The following is a 16,415-nucleotide window of genomic DNA, read 5'->3' as shown; positions in this document are numbered from 1 at the left end:
TTTTTAACAAAGCAGTCTATGTACTGCATAGGTTTTAAGCTTATTAATTTATCCAAACTGACTCCCTAATAGTGTTATGCTAAAAAAATAATTTTTTAAGAGTAGAAGATAATTTTTTCCTGCGAGTTATATTACTTAAAAACACTTTCTGAAATAGAATGTGACTTTAGAGTGTCTATTTGATTCTTTTTTCTTTTAATAAGTCTTAAAACTTTCTTGGCATATTTTAAGATATATTTAATAGTTAAATAGTTATATATTAAAAATAGTTATTTTTCTTTAAAATATTTAATAATATCTCTTTATAGGAATTATTTAATTCTAGGTGATTGGGTGTTTGTTTAAGTAAAGAAAGTTCATTGAAAGGAAAAGATTCTGGCATATTCATCTGAAGCGTGTGGTAAAGCTGCTTCTCTGCCTCGCCCATGTTATTTGTCATGGTTGATTTGTGCAGGGTCCTAGAGAAAACCATCTCTTCTCAGGAGAGTAAAATACATTGTGTGTGTGTGTGTGTGTGTGTGTGTGTGTGTGTGTGTGTGTGTGTGTGTGTGTATGCTGGGAGATGTTTCATTTGCATATAAGTAGATGATACTAGTGTGGTCATTCATATTCCGAAAGGAGCCTTGTAGAATCATTTATGAAAACAAATTGTTTTGTTTGGTTTCTATGGCTTAAATAAAGAGCAGATTTTAAGATTACAGAGTTAATTATGCACAGTAATGAGCACTGTGGCAGTCTATGCTTTACTGATGCAATAAGCATCCCAGCAGAATGAATATTGCATAAAACCTTATTTTCTATTTATATAAATTTTCATGTCAAAGAAAAACAGATTTCTAAGCCTTTAGTTTTGAATGCCTTTGAAATTTTGATATAGAATAAGGATTATAGCTAATAGAGAATTTTTTAGATGCATGGAGAATTTTTACCTTTCATCTGGCAGTAGCTGCCATAAGATGATGTCACCTTGTAGCTGATTGGCTGTTACAGCACCTAGGGCAGGGAAGAGAAAGAAAAATGCCGGCACAAACCTCAGTGGTGGTTCTGTGGTTGTTTCTGTCTTTTTTTGATAGAATCTTTGATTAGTATCGAATTTACTGTATTTGGCCATGTGAACTATTGGGAGCCTCCTAGGGTGAGGGAAATTAAGAGCTTTCAGAGGAATGAGGCGACTGATTTGCAAACGGATCTGTGATTGTAAGTTGCAGAATCTGGGTATAAGGAATAAGGCAGGGCGTGCTAGAAGATACACTATGGGAGGAGCTGGCAGAAAATGCAGAGTAGCAAAAACATGAAAAATACTTTTACTACCTTTAGAGTTAAAATGTTTTATGTTTTGACTTAATATGTATAAGTAAGAAGTATGAAAATACTGCATTTTGATTTTGAATTACAGAGGATTATTTTATATGGTGTTAGCCAATATATAAATGCTTATTCAAAGGACCTTTATTTCGTATTATATATCTTACCAAAGTAATGATTTTATATATGGCTTTATTTTATTTTTGAGCTTTAGGGAAAATGGAACAAAGCTTAGTTCTCTTAAATACATTTTTCTGATGCTTTGTGCAGATAAAAGCTTCGATGATGAAGAATCAGTGGATGGAAATAGGCCATCATCAGCTACATCAGCCTTCAAGGTTCCTGCACCTAAAACATCCGGAAATCCTGTCAACAGTGCAAGGAAGCCTGGTTCAGCAGGTGGCCCTAAGGTTGGAGGTAATGTAAATCCATTTCAAATCTGTTATGCATGCTCCATGCCCTTGATATGGCCACACATACTTGGAACTTCAGAGGAATATGTTTATTCATGACTGCAGCACGATTGCAGATCTGGAGTCTGTTGCAACATTCAGAAGAATACGATGCCCTTTTGAAATGTATAAAATATTGTATACTGCTATTTCCTCTAAGAATGTATGTGAATTAGTCTCTTCTTGAGGGTATTTATTTTTCAGATGCCATTTTGAAAAAGATTTATGGAAGTTTTTTGGGGTTTTTTTGTTTGTTTTTTTTAAGCAGAGAACAGGTTTTTCAGAATTTGGCTACTAATTTTCAAGTGCAATAGCTGTTACAGAAATGTTGAATTATGTAATGTTTTTACACATTCCTCTAGGTAGTAAGTCTTAAATACTCCAGCATTTAAAAAATGGTTGAAGATACTGGGTACTGAATCATTTGTCACAATAGGAGATGGGTGGTGGTCAAGTAAAATTGCCTCAAAAATGGTTCCTGGATTAAATCATAATAGGAAAATAAGAAAAATCAGGTTTCGTGCAATTTTATAATACATAGCATATTCATTGATCATATTAGAACTGTTTCTAGCATATTGTTTATCTTTAAATTTTTTAATGGGTATTCTTTCATGTGTTAATTAGAAAGCCATGAGTATATTTCCGGTGTTAGTTTCTGCTACATCTTTCTGATAGAATGAATCTGTGAAAATAAGGGTATTTAATTCTAAAAAGACAGTAATCTCTTTCTCTTTTCCTTCCTTTCCTTTTTAAAAATAAATTTATGTCTTAGTTGTGATATTTTGGGAAAACATATCTTTCCTTGTTTACAGTAACTGGTGAGAAAATCATGGTCTTGAGGATTTTTGTTTTTTCTTTTTGTCTATAGTTCTTTTTATTAAAAACCAAAAAGGAAAGAAAAATAAACTGTATATTTTGACCAGGTTCCATAAGGAGTTGTGTTCCCTTGATCTTTCTATACAACCCCCAGTTTTTTCCCATCATGTGAGATTCTAAATATAGAAAAACTATCATAAGTATTTCATTTAAACGATCTTCTGTGTCATATAACTAGCAATAAAGATGGTGTGATATATATACATACACATATGGGTGTATAAATATATATATAGATGCACATATAACTAAATAGCTGAAATTAAAATGTCTTGCTGATTTCTCCGGATGTTTCAAGTAATCTATACTTTAGATTTTTAATTATTTTCTTTTTGTCTTGTAATTTTATGATTGTATTCTCATCCAAATGTTAGTTATGATATCCCATTAGAAGATAGTTTTTATGTTGCATTCCTATTTACCGCTAGTAAAAAGTATATGACATTTTTTGGTTTCTTCCTTTTATAACAAATAGCTCTCTTCAGTTATTACAAGGGGAATCTTTTTCTTAATTTTGAATTACAGAATTCTAATCTATGATATTATAATTTTATGAAGCTGTCTTTTTAGCTTAAAATGGATGAATATTTGAGATTTGTGGTGATAATATATAACATTTTATGAATTGAACCAGTGGCTTATAATTTTTTTTCGTGGTTTGGTATCTTTTTAGAAGAAAATTGAAATTTACCTATCATTCTGATATTAATCATATTGATATAATCAGATACTCCTTTGTAAAAAGGATAAACTTTCTTAAGCTCCTCCACCCCCATTCTTGTAGTTTCTATTCCTACCAGTTAAATGAAAAGGTTAAGTAGCTTTCATGAGTATAGTAATTAATCACTTAAAGATTTTATCAGCCATCTAAGCAACAGCCTTTCTGCCAAAAATAAGGTAGAAGCCTTCATTCCTTTCTCCTTTTTCTCTTCCTCTTCCTCCTCCTTTTTCTTCTTCTTCTTCGTTTTGGCAATTGCAGGTATATTCTTGTTTCTTTTTTTTATCAGAGCTCATTTAGGTTTATTGCCCATTTTTCTATCTAAGAAAAGAGCTACTGGCCAGAGGATATTGATATTATTTCTAAAATGAATGCCATTCTTGACTGTCAGTCCTTTGAAAATTTAACTTTAGTTTTTTTGGTCTTGGCAAAGACTTGCTGATTTTTAAATTGGTTGTAGAAAGTTTTCTTAGAGTTGTAGAATTTTTGAGTTGGAAAAGACCTTGGGAGTCACATAGTTTCTTTAATAAAATTCCTGATAGATGATTATTCAACTTGATTAAAGTAGTACTATCTGCTCTGAATTAAAATTTAGAACAAAAATCACCTGCCGTGCCACTACACATGGACATAATCAACTGCTAAATTATGATTTGTTTTCTTCCAGTTACTTTTCCAATTATTTTTACATATACAAATATTTTCTTGGTAGAAGAACAAAATTGGCACTATTCATTGTGTAGTTTTTTTGTAACATATTTTACCCTAAGCATTTTCTCGTTGTCTTAAATTATTAATTGAAAATTATTCATGGCTAAATAATGCCTAGGTTGCCATAAGCCTTTTCTCCTTCTATAAACCGTGTCAGCATTCTTTTATATATATCTTTCAGCACATCTGCAATGATTTCTTTGGAATAAATTTCTAAAGTTCGCTGGATCGAAAGATGCAGGGATTTTTAGTGTTCTCTCAGTTTGGCAAAGTATTTTCCAGAAACAAGCCCATTTCAGTTCTGAATAAACAAATTCTTTTTTATGTTGCATTAAAATCTACCTCCTTGTAGCATATGCAGGGAAAATGAATTATTTGTCAACATGCTTTCAGATACTTGAAGATTGTTCTATTTCTCTTTATGACTATTCTGTTTTCTGGACTATACATTATCTTTCCCATGATTTTACATTGAATGGTGGTGATTCAGTCTCAATGTATTATTTGCTACTCCGAGGTATATAATAAATAGATAGATGTGATTAGCTTCTAATTAAAGGGATATAGTAGGTGGAAATGTATAATAGTGGCGTAAGCCAGACACAGCCCACTGGGTTTGACAAATCTCTTTTCAAGTAAGATTACCAAAATAAAAAAAAAATACAGTGAGCTTCTTTGGAATCGTGACTTAATCTGCTTTTGTAGTTTGGGAATGTATTTTACTTCTTCTAGAGATATATATCAAGATTAGGGCTGTATGCAATTTTTAGCAAAGTATCCTATCCAGTTAATTAAAGCTCATAAGTCTTGTGTTTAATCTTTAGTGTATGTTAATTTGCTTTGTTCTTTGGCCTTCGTATGCCACCCTTTTCTTCTCATATTGTATTAATAATTGTGTAGCCTTTAAGCCAAGGAGACTTGAAAAAAAGGCTATGGCTAGGTTCATAGAGTATATGTATCATTGCTATAAAAATCCATATTATATAAGTGTTGAAAGTGTTACCTTTGTGCCTTACTAATTAGAATAAGGATAAAGTAAATTCTCAAATAGTCTATTTTCTGAATAACACTTGTAACTTCATAATAGAAATTTAGATAAACACATTTTTCTTTCTTTTGGCTAAATGGTTACTAGAATTGCTGAAAGTACCTGATTATTTAAAATATTTATATCTTTACAGTATTTTAGGTAACAATTTTTAATACAATTCTTTAATGTTCTTATATATATTCTTTCATTTAAATTTCAAAATGAAAGATTCTGAGATTTAAATGAAAGAATGTATATATAAGAACATCTCTGAGCAAACTGACTTTACTGATGAGCAAACTGCAATTTGGAGAAGTAACCTGCCAGGGTCATTTATCTAATAAGAGGGCAAAGCACAAAAATCACTTTGCTATACTGCCATCATACTAATTTCTATTGGTAAATAAGGTTTCTTTTAGATTCTATAGCACTGAGATTGTAATCTACAGAAATGATCACTACTTTTCGGCATCCATAAATCAGTCGTTTTAAAGCTCAACTAGTATGATTCCCAGCAAAATAGAGCATTTGGAATAAGCAGACCTTTAATTTTTACATTGTAAATAAAAATGCTTTTCAGTATTTTCTTGTTGAAATTGCCTTCTTCAAGTTTATTTTCTGGGTTATAATATCCCTATTCCTGTATCAATCATTTTGGCTGCTACTCTTTTTAAAAAATAAGGGTTGAATTAGATGATGATATAATTATCATTTTTAAAATAACTAGTACCAGATTTTGAGGTTAGTGATTTGTCATTGAAGCTTGTATGTAATCATTGAGACACATCATTGACCAAATCTTCAATTCTTAAAGTTCTCTTTTACTCACTCACTCACTCACTCACTCACTCATTCATTCATTCAAGTGGACAGTGTATTTTCTCTGTATTGTTTCTATCTAATGTCAAAGACTACTTAGAAATGGTTTTAACTTTCAGTTCTTATAATTAGGTAATTGCTGCCATTTTACATTTAGTAGTACTTTCTAATCTTTATGATATTTTCTATTTGTTTTACTTCACTTTATGTCTAACCTGAGATTTAAAGAATGTCCAAATATCTATTTTCTACAAATGATGCTAGTTATTCCCATTTTTCCCATCATGCAGACAACAAAATTGTTTTTCTTTTGAACAAATAAAGATCACAAGAATCAGTATATGTAATAAAATAAATCTTAAGAATTTTGTTTTTTAATTCTGGAATCCAAAATTTTGACTAGTAGACCTTATTATTTTGTTTTTCAGCTTTCTGTGAAACCAAGTAACACTTCTGTGTTTTGGTTTTGTTTTCTTCCTCTCTTCTTCCCTTTCTGAAGAAGATACTAAAACTCAGAAGATTTTCACCTTAAAGGGGCGTTAAAGATTATCTGACCCAGATTCAGGAAAAGAGATTGAGCCTCAGAGCATTGAATGATGTGCCCAAGATCAGATGGTTATTAGTAACCATCTAATGAGATGAGATGAGACGAGAACTCAGTGCTTGACCCACTGTCAGGGGCTTCCTCTTGGATCATCTCCGGGTAATCTCCTAAGTAATACTGCATATCATACATATTTATTATTTTTAATCCCATATAGCAGATCACTTTTATTGAAATCTGGAATTTAGGGATTGACCAGTCGCCAGTCTGTCTGAAATTACTGTGAATCCCAGATCATTGACTATCCATCCCTGATGCTTTCTCTCCTAACGTTGATTATACAGTACGTATGATTTGAGTAAATAACATATAAATTATTTTAACTATAAAATAGTAAGTTGCATTATTTCTTACTATGTATAAGAATGTGTTTTACTGTAATTATATTATTTGACCCCAATTTTGTTTTACTTCCTGTGCAAAAATTAAAGTGACAAAAACATTTTATTATACAAGGTTTATTTTTTGAGGAATTCAGAATGTTTAAGAAAAGAGAAATTAAGCCAACTAAAGACCTAGCCTTTCTATAGATGTTACTGTTTCTGTTTACATTTGTATATAGAGCTTACTATGTGCAAGGCTCCACGTTAATCAACAAAGAGGACCATATTGGGACATGGTGGCTCACACCTGTAATACCAGCACTTGGGGAGATGGAGGTGGGTGGGTTACTTGAGCCCAGGAGTTCGAAACCAGCCTGTGCACCATGGCAAAACCCTGTCTGTACACAAAATACAAAAATTATCTGGGTGTGATGGCCCATTCCTATAGTCCCAGCTACTAAGGAGGCTGAGGTGGGAGGATCACTTGAACCCAGGAGGTTGAGGCTGTAGTGCACCGTGATCACACCACTGCGCTCCAGCCCATGTGACAGCGAGACCTTGTCTCCAAAAAAAAAGGACCATATGGAATGTTTAATTCATGGTTTTAAACTTACAAAAAGATATAGTACCTGCCCATTATTCTGCCAACTAGTGTTAATTATTGTTAGCATTTTGGTCCTCCCATACTTTATTTGCCTATACTTTTTGACTGAAATTTGGGTATTAGAAAATTGTGAAGTCTCTTATAGGAATACAAATGAAAGTTTACCTCAGAAAAGAGTGAAATGTTATTATTATAGATCTCACATATGAAGAATTTTCCATTAGTTAGAATCATTATAGTTGATCCATATGAAGTAGAAGTTACAATAACTGCATGCTTGGCTTACATTTATCACATACATTCTAATATAGTTGACTTGGTAAGAAGCATTGTTTCTATAAAGGACATGTGAATATAAACAATTTTTTTCATCAACTGATCATTTCTGTCTTTAAAAACCAGTTTATGTGTTTCTTACTAATGAAAAGAATTGAGGCCGGGCGTGGTGGCTCATGCCTGTAATCCCAGCACTTTGGAAGGCCTAGGCGGGCGACTAACAAGGTCAGGAGACCGAGGCCATCCTGGCTAACACGGTGAAACCCTGTCTCTACTGAAAATACAAAAAAAATTAGCCGGGCATGGTGGCGAGTGCCTGTAGTCCCAGCTATTCGGGAGGCTGAGGCAAGAGAATGGCGTGAACCCGGGAGGTGGAGCTTGCAGTGAGCCGAGATTGCGCCACTGCACTACAGCCTGGGCAACGGAGCGAGACTCCGTCTCAAAAAATAAATAAATAAAAATAAAAAAATAAAAAGAATGAAAATCATTCTCATGGTTAAATCAAACAACGGAGAGTTTTAAAAAACTTTAATAACATCTTGCCTCTCTCATCACCCTGAGGTGTAACTCATGTTAAGTTTGATATGTATCCTTCCACGTATTACTCCATGTTTATTTATGTAGGCACTCATATTAGGTTTTATTTTTCCCATATTAAACATACCGATAAAAACTTCACAAGTTGCTTTTTTTCACAGAACATCTTTCAGCATCAAGAATGACAGCTATTGCATCCTTTTAATTAGTGATACAGTATTCCACATTATTGATGTACCATGATTTAATAAACTTTCCCTATCGATGTCATTCAGGTTGTTTGCATGTTTAAGTCATTACAGAAAATGCAGATCTTTATGTTCTTATATGTTTTGAAATTCTGCTGCTTCTATTTTATAAAATAGATTCCTCTAAATGGAATTGTTTAGTCAAAGGTTTTATGTGTTTTTAATTTTAATAAAGACAACATTTTACCTTCTGCAGCACTGAATATACCAGCCTCATTAATTATTGCCATTGTGATGGGTAAAAAACGATGATTCGTTAATTTGCATTTTTTTCCTCCACCTATCTGTCTGGCCAACAGCTTGCAAATATTTACTGAAGGCTTTTAGTGTGCTGCTAGTTTTGAAGTCTCTGGTAAATGTAAATGAACACGAAGACCTTGGCCTCCTGGAGTTTATATTCTAGTGAAGTTCAGGTTTTTTCTTTTTCTTTTTCTTTTTTTTTTTTGATACGGAGTCTTGCTCTCTTGCTAAGGCTGGAGTGCAGAGGCATGATCTCGGCTCACTGCAACCTGCACCTCCCAGGTTCAAGCGATTCTCCTGCCTCGGCCTTTCAAGTAGCTGGGACTACAGGTGCCTGCCACCACCATGCCCAGCTAATTTTTGTATTTTTAGTAAAGATGGGGTTTCAGCATGTTGCCTGGCTAGTCAGGATTTCCTGACCTCCAGTGATCCGCCTGCCTTGGCCTTCCAAAGTGCTGGGATTACAGACGTGAGCCACCACACCTGAGAATTCTATAATGTTATCTGTAAAACAGTTTCCTCATCAGTTTTTATCTCTGTGACTTTGACTTTTTGGAGTCTAGGCCAGTTGTTTTTTAAGATTGTCTTGTGTTCTGTATTTGTCTCATTTCTTTGTGATGTTATTTATTTCTGTAGCTCTTTTATTTTCTGTAAGTTTATTAACCTATATATTCACTTCCTTTTAGTCAGCTTACCTACGTATTTAAGTTTTCTCAGTTGTCCTAAGAATATTTTTTATAGCTTTTAAAATTCAAACCAGGATATACTTATTCTCTCTTGGATAGTTGGTAATTTACTGTTTATTTCTCAGGTGATTTTGTCTTTAAACAAAATTTTTGGCCAGGCATAGTGGCTCACACCTGTAATCCCAGCACTTTGGGAGGCCAAGGTGGGTGGATCACTTGAGGTCAGGAGTTCAATACCAGCCTGGCCAATATGGTAAAACCCTGTCTCCACTAAAAATACAAAAATTAGCTGGGAGTGGTGGCACGTGCCTATAGTTCTAGCTACTCTGGAGGTTGAGGCAGGAGAATCGCTTGAACCCAGGAGGTGGAGGTTGCAGTGAGCTGAGATCACGCCACTGCACTCCAGCCTGGGCAAGAGAGTGAAACTCCATCGCAATAAATAAACAAACAAAAATTTTTTTCCTGACTTTAGCCAGCTGTCTTTTCATATCTTCTATATATATTCAGAATTTTTTATATTCTCATTCATCTTTCTTTTATACCTGTAATTGCTGTTTAGTTAATATTGAATTTATGTTGGAGAATTGTGTTATAGTTTTTTCCTTCTTGGTAGGTGTTTTTTTTTTTTAATTTTAGGGAGTTACTTTTATCAGCAGAAAATATTTCTGTCCTTTGTTTTCTTATTGGAGCACAGTATAGATGTCAGATTATTTTGTTTATGATGATATATTGGATTTTCATAGACCTCAAGTAACAAGTGGATTCCGTGGGGCCAGGAAAAAAAGGTTTGCTTAGTTTTTAAGTTTAAGAGGGCCCTCTTCTGTTGGTATAGTGAAATGCACCTTCTTTACTACGTGATTTGTTGGGGGCTTTCTACTTCTGATTCTGTGATTACCATCTTATTTGAATAGAGCCCTTATTTTTTGTTTCTTCCTTTTCTTTATCCACCAGGATTCAAAAGGATACCTCCCACTTCTAATTGCTATTTACTTCTTGTCCTAGAGAGAACCTTAGTTGGTGTCTACGTTATACAACTAACTACCAGGATTCTTTTCTACACAGTTTCCTCTGTTTTTTTTCAGTAAGGGCTCTGTAGTTAACATTGCTTGTCTTGGATGTTTATATTTTCCTCAATTACTTGAAATGAAATTTGAAGTGTTATTTGTCTCTTATTTGTATTAAAAGCAAGGGCTATGGGTAATTTTATTTGCTCTCTGTGGGTTTTGGAATATTTGTTTGTATATTTGATTTGAGTTTGGATGCCTATCATTTTCCTAAGGGAAGTAGAATGTCTACTGTAAGTTTTAATACTGGATAAGGAAAAAACTTTTTTAAAAAACTGAATAATCCATTGTCTCTGCATTTTGTTGAATTTTGGGACATTATTATTGAATAGTTTCTACCTTCCCCTTTGATCTGAATCACTTCTTTTTCATATATCAAAATTTCTTACATTTGTGGGTCTGTTTTTGAACTTTCCATTTTATTTATTTGGTTAGTTGGTCTATCCCTGCACTAAAACCTCATTCTCCTAGTTATTTCAGCTTTGTAAGTCTTGTTGTCTGATAGCGTAAGTAGCCCCTCTTTTCTTCTGCAGGAATGTTTGGCCCATTGCTCTTCCAGACAGATTTTAGAATCAGCTTGACAAGTTCCACAAGAAACCTTTTTGGAAGCTTGATTATTACTGCAACACCTAGGGAAGACTGGACACTTCATGATACCATTCCTTCTTGTTCATGAGCCTGCAATATCTCTCCGTTTATTTCATTTGTAATTTTTTTTTTTTTCTTTTTTGAGACAGAGTCTCGCTCTGTCACCCAGGCTGGAGTGCAGTGGCACGATCTCAGTTCACACTCACTGCAACCTGTGCCTCCCAGGTTCAAGCGATTCTCCTGCCTCAGCCTCCCAAGTAGCTGAGATTACAGGCACACACCACCACTCCTGGCTGGTTTTTTTTTTTTTGTATTTTTAGTAGAGACATGGTTTCTTCATATTGCCCAGGCTGGTCCCAAATTCCTGAGCTCAGGCAATCTGTCTGGCTCAGCCTCCCAGATTACAGGTGTGAGCCACTGCGCCTGGCTCTCCATTTATTTCAGTGCCTTAATATTACATTAAAAATAATTATTTTCCCAAATTTTTTCACTCTTTCAAATTTCTAACTTCGTTGCTAGTGCTTAGCAATGAAATCGATTTTTGTATATTGATTTTATTTCCAGCTACCTTAGGAAGTTGAATTTTGAATGATTTTACTATATAGACAACTGAAATTATATATATTTATTGTGTACCACATGTTTTGAAATATGTGTCCATTGTAGAATGGCTAAATTGAACAGTTAATCTATACATTATCTCACTTCAGTTTTTAGTGGTGAGAATACTTAAAATCTCTCAGCAATTTTCAAGAATACAATACATTGTTGTTAACTGTAGTCATGTTGTACAATAGATCTCTTGAAATTATTCCTTCTATCTTAACTGAAATTCTATATCCTTCGTTGGTCAAAGGATATTTTTTGACTTTTCTGTCTACACCAGTGTGTGAGAAACTGCATCTGGCAGGCCATATCTGGCTATCTGGTTTTGTAAATAAAGTTTTATTGAAACACAGCCACACCCATTCATTTGCAGAGTTGAGTAATTGCAGCAGAGCCCATATAGCCCTTGAAGCCTAAAATATTACTGTGTGGCCCTTTATAGATAAAGTTTGCCACTCCCTGATACCATCATACCATTTTAAATAGTAATGATGGTTTTGTTATATTCATTAAAATGCGCATCTAATTTTTTCCACTTGTAGTCTAAAAATTACTTTTGCTAGGTACACAGTTTAGATAATATTTTGCCAATATTTTCTTCTTTCAAAACTTGCAAGATATTATTAGTATATTCTCCCTGGCTTCCACTATTGCACTTGAGAAATCTATTGTTCAAATTGTTGTTCCTTTCTAGGTGATCTCTTCTTTCTCTGATTACTGTCTCTGTCTTTGGAGTTGTGCAGTTACACCGCCAAGTTCTAAGTTTGGATTTCTTTTTATTTATCTCGCTTGGGTTATGTTGCACATCCTGAATTTATAAAGATTCTTGTTTCATTAATCTGGAAATTTCACAGCTGTTATCTCTTGTTAAATATCTTTAAGACACCCCAATAGACATATGTTAGTTAGATATTCTCATACTGTCCTTTGTATCTCTTTATGTCTTTCCATTTCCTTTTTCTCTTTGCCATATTTTGGGTAATGTATTCAGGTATATCTTCTAGCTCTCTAAGTTGTTCTTAAATATGTTTAATTTTTTTAAAAATTTCAACTCTTGTATTACCCAATTCAGATTGTTTCATCCCCCCACTCCCAAGTTCATCTGTTTATTCCTAATGGCCTCTTGTTGATTGGTCATCTTTGTGAGTCCATCCTTCTTTGTGAGTCCATCCTTGATTTCTTTAAACATATATATTCACATCTGTTCTGTAATCTGTACTGGACAATTCTAATATCGACGGTTCTCAAATCTATTATCTGTTCCCTGTGACTCTTGCCTTCTTGTGTATTTGATCTTTGATTGTGAACTCATTGCTTGAACTTAGCTGGTGGGAGTCCTTTGGGCCTACCAGAAACAACTTTCTTCCAGAGAAGATTTATTCCTGCTTAACACTGGGGAATCGTCAGTCAGAACTGCGTCAGCCTCTCTTGTCTCAACTCAAGAATTCTAGGGTACTCTGCCCCACTTATTGGTTGGGGACTTCGTTTTTGGATAGGATGAGCTGCAGAGTCACATTGTCAAAGGAGCCTACATTCAGGAATGAGAACTCAGGGGCTCCACAGATCTGGGACTCAGACCTCTAAGGAGAGGGTGGAGGCTAGTTGGTGCTGTGTGATGGCACAGTGAGCTGATTCAGTGAGTGTTAGAAAAACTGCAAACTGGAGTCAGGTGCTGCTCCTGGAATGAGTGGTCTACCAGAGTTGCTAGGATTCTACTGCAAATAATGGAAAGCAATCAGGAAGAAACAGTTCCCTTCCTTTAGCTTCCAGTCTCTCTCCAACACCCCCTATTGCCAGAGTTTAAGAGGAGAGGAAACCATTAAAATCAACAGAAAAATTGGTTTAATGAATACTAGGTTCAGCATCTTAAAGCAGTGTATATATAGAAGAGTAGGTTTAGAACTGAAAGAATAGCTTAGTTATTGGCTCTTCAATAACTGCTGCCTACTAAGTTTACTTTTTTATTGTCAATGTGCAATAATGGAAGATTTGTTTGTGTAATTAATTTCAAGACTCTCATTTCTTTCATGCTTTCCTGACCATAGTAGCATACACAGATTTTCTGCATCACACTATCATTTATTGACATTTAGTGTCATTTTAAGTTGCTGTTCAACTTTTAAAATGTTTGTCCTTACTTATGTTTATTTGTGTTTGCTAGTGCATTGAACAGGGAGGTGGGTTTTAGGGCTGTGTTCTTACAGTTTGAATATTACAACCCACCTAGCCTAGTACCTTATAATGAATCGGCATTACAAAGTACATTGACCTTTCTGAAAGTTGGAGATTTTTTAAATGCTTTCTTATAAAATGGAATATCCCTCAAAATTATACTTTTGTTGATATCAAAAGAGTTTTATTTTTCATGTTGTCATTAATGTTAAGATGCTTAAAAATGAACCTTAGGAAATTAATTTCCTTTTAATTAGCAGGTGCTTCTAAGGAAGGAGGTGCTGGAGCAGTTGATGAAGATGATTTTATAAAAGCTTTTACAGATGTCCCTTCTGTTCAGGTAAGGCTACCAGTGGCACTCCCCGTGAATATTGCCTGTGTGCCTGTTCATATAATTATTTGTCTCTGTCCCTTTTTAAGAATTCTTTTTTCCTTATATAGCTATATAAATGAAATATTTGACTTATTAATACCAAGCCATTATTTGTTGGTACAATTAGATTTTCAAGTGATTTTTCAGTGAGGCTGAAATAAAATTGAATCATATTGTTGAATCACATTACACTGCAGTGTTCAGATTCTTAAATTAATGAGTTTTGAGCTCAGAGAATTAGATTAGTTGATGATAGAAGTTTGGAAGTCATTCATATAGATATAATTGAAGTAAAGTGGACACATGCATAAATAAGAGTATTATTTCCATGACTTAAAAATACACATAAATGTTATATTGTACATAACATTCTACAGCCTGACTTTTTACTGTTTTTTTTTTATATTTTTTCGTGATGTAAAATTTGTGATTCTAGTTCATTCATTTGGATTGATAGATGGTATTCTGTTGTATGTACAGACCACAGTGCATGTATAGTTTGTTTCTAATTTTTGGCTATTCCATATCATGCTGCAATGAATTTTTTTTTTTTTTTTTTTTTTTTTTTTTTTTTTTTGAGATGAAGTCTAGCTCTGTTGCCCAGACTGGAGTGCAGTGGCACAATTTTGGCTCCCTGCAACTTCTGCCTTCTGGGTTAAAGTGATTCTCCTGCCTCAGCCTCCTCAGTAGCTGAGATTACAGGCGCCCTGCACCATGCCCAGCTAATATTTTGTATTTTTAGTAGAGACAGGGTTTCACTATGTTGGTCAGGCTGGTCTCGAACTCCTCACCTCAAGTGATCCACCCACCTTGGCCTCCCAAAGTGCTGGGCTTACAGGCGTGAGCCACCACACCAGCCTGCAATGAATATTTTTGTACATATGTCCTTGATTATTTGTAGGTAGGAATTTCTTTAGGGTATAAACATAGGAGTAGAATTTCATAGTTATAATCTTTAAGTTTACTTAGATGTTACCCTGTAGGGTTGTTTTACCAGTTAAAACTCCTGTGAGAAAGGTATGATAGTTCTAATTTCATCATATCCTTGCCAATACTTGTTGTTGTCACTCAAAATATTTTTACCAGTATGATGAGTATGAATACTCTTTAGCATGTCTATTTGAAAATATTCTCACATTGCTTTACTTGCAAACTACCTTCTATTGCCTGTATTACCTTTTTAGCTCTCTGAAAGGAAAATTGTCCTTAAGGTATTTAAGATCTTAAAAAGTTACAAGAAAGCCTTAAAAAATTTTCTGATTTGACTGTATTTTATCCCTTTATTGAGATATATGTTTTTTCTTATTTTAAGATACTTTTTAAATAATAAGGAAAACATATCCCTTCCTCCTTTTGTGTTTTACAGGCTTTCATATAAGGGAAAGATTAGTGTTGTAGGAACAATCAGTAAAACTTAGTTGAACTTGAATATTTTTATTGTTTGATATGTTCTTGTCAGACTGGTAACATCATGGTATGGGCAGCCAAGGGCTATTCAACTATACGGAGGGGAAAAAGCTATTTTATAATTACTCATTGCTTTCTTCCAGCTGGCCCTCTCTGCCACACTCACCACCCTGTAAAGGTGTTCCACACCTTCCATTGTTCCCTTGGAAACATCTTTTTCATAAGCAGCAACTCCCCTAAGTCTTTAACCCCATTTTTAAAGAGTACGTTCAATGTTCTTGCCTTGATTAGAATCTGATTTTTTTTTTTACGCTCTTTAAAGTTAAAGCTGTTTATTATTCTTGGCTCTCATACTCTTAGTAATTGATAATAAGTTTATTGTGCTTGCACTCCTCATTATTACTTTGTGACCGTTATTCCTATACCCATTTATATGAGGTTCATGCTCCCTGGCCAGCCTTCTTATTATTGGCACGTACTGATCTTGACAACATTCCAGTGCTGCCTAGGTTTGAATCCCAGCTCTGCCACACTAGCTGTGTAACCTTAGGTACATTACTTAACCCTCTGTACTTCAGTTTCCTCATCTTAAAATAGGAATTATTTGTACATATGCCGAGGGTTATTGTGAGGCTATGACAGTACAGATGAAGTGTAAGAAGTATATGTTAGCTATTATTATTTTCCTAAATTTTCACACATTCTTGATGAATTCAGTTTCTAGACCTCCTCCTCACTTTCACTGTAGCTACCCAGTTCATAGTCACACATTG

The 16,415-nt window shown here is 34.2% G+C and overlaps 1 protein-coding gene across 50 annotated transcripts in view; it reads left to right on the top strand.

The window, feature by feature from the left end:
* CLASP2 (cytoplasmic linker associated protein 2) overlaps positions 1-16,415 on the top strand; it is a 221,943-nt gene that overhangs the window by 71,535 nt on the left and 133,993 nt on the right. For 20 of the 50 annotated variants that reach the window (XM_063602234.1, XM_055109628.2, XM_034956067.4 and 17 more), the window contains 2 exons: positions 1,576-1,722; positions 14,123-14,202. In XM_063602234.1, coding sequence (XP_063458304.1) covers positions 1,576-1,722; positions 14,123-14,202 — 227 coding nt within the window. Of the gene's footprint in view, positions 1-986; positions 1,198-1,575; positions 1,723-14,119; positions 14,203-16,415 lie in introns of those variants that run through there. The other 30 variants (XM_055109610.2, XM_034956071.4, XM_034956066.3 and 27 more) reach the window with 5 other exon arrangements.

Source organism: Pan paniscus, chromosome 2, assembly GCF_029289425.2.
Source record: "Pan paniscus chromosome 2, NHGRI_mPanPan1-v2.0_pri, whole genome shotgun sequence".
Taxonomy (NCBI): domain Eukaryota; kingdom Metazoa; phylum Chordata; class Mammalia; order Primates; family Hominidae; genus Pan; species Pan paniscus.
The sequence above is the reverse complement of the archived record's forward strand: the minus strand, read 5'-3'. Positions and strand labels throughout refer to the sequence as shown.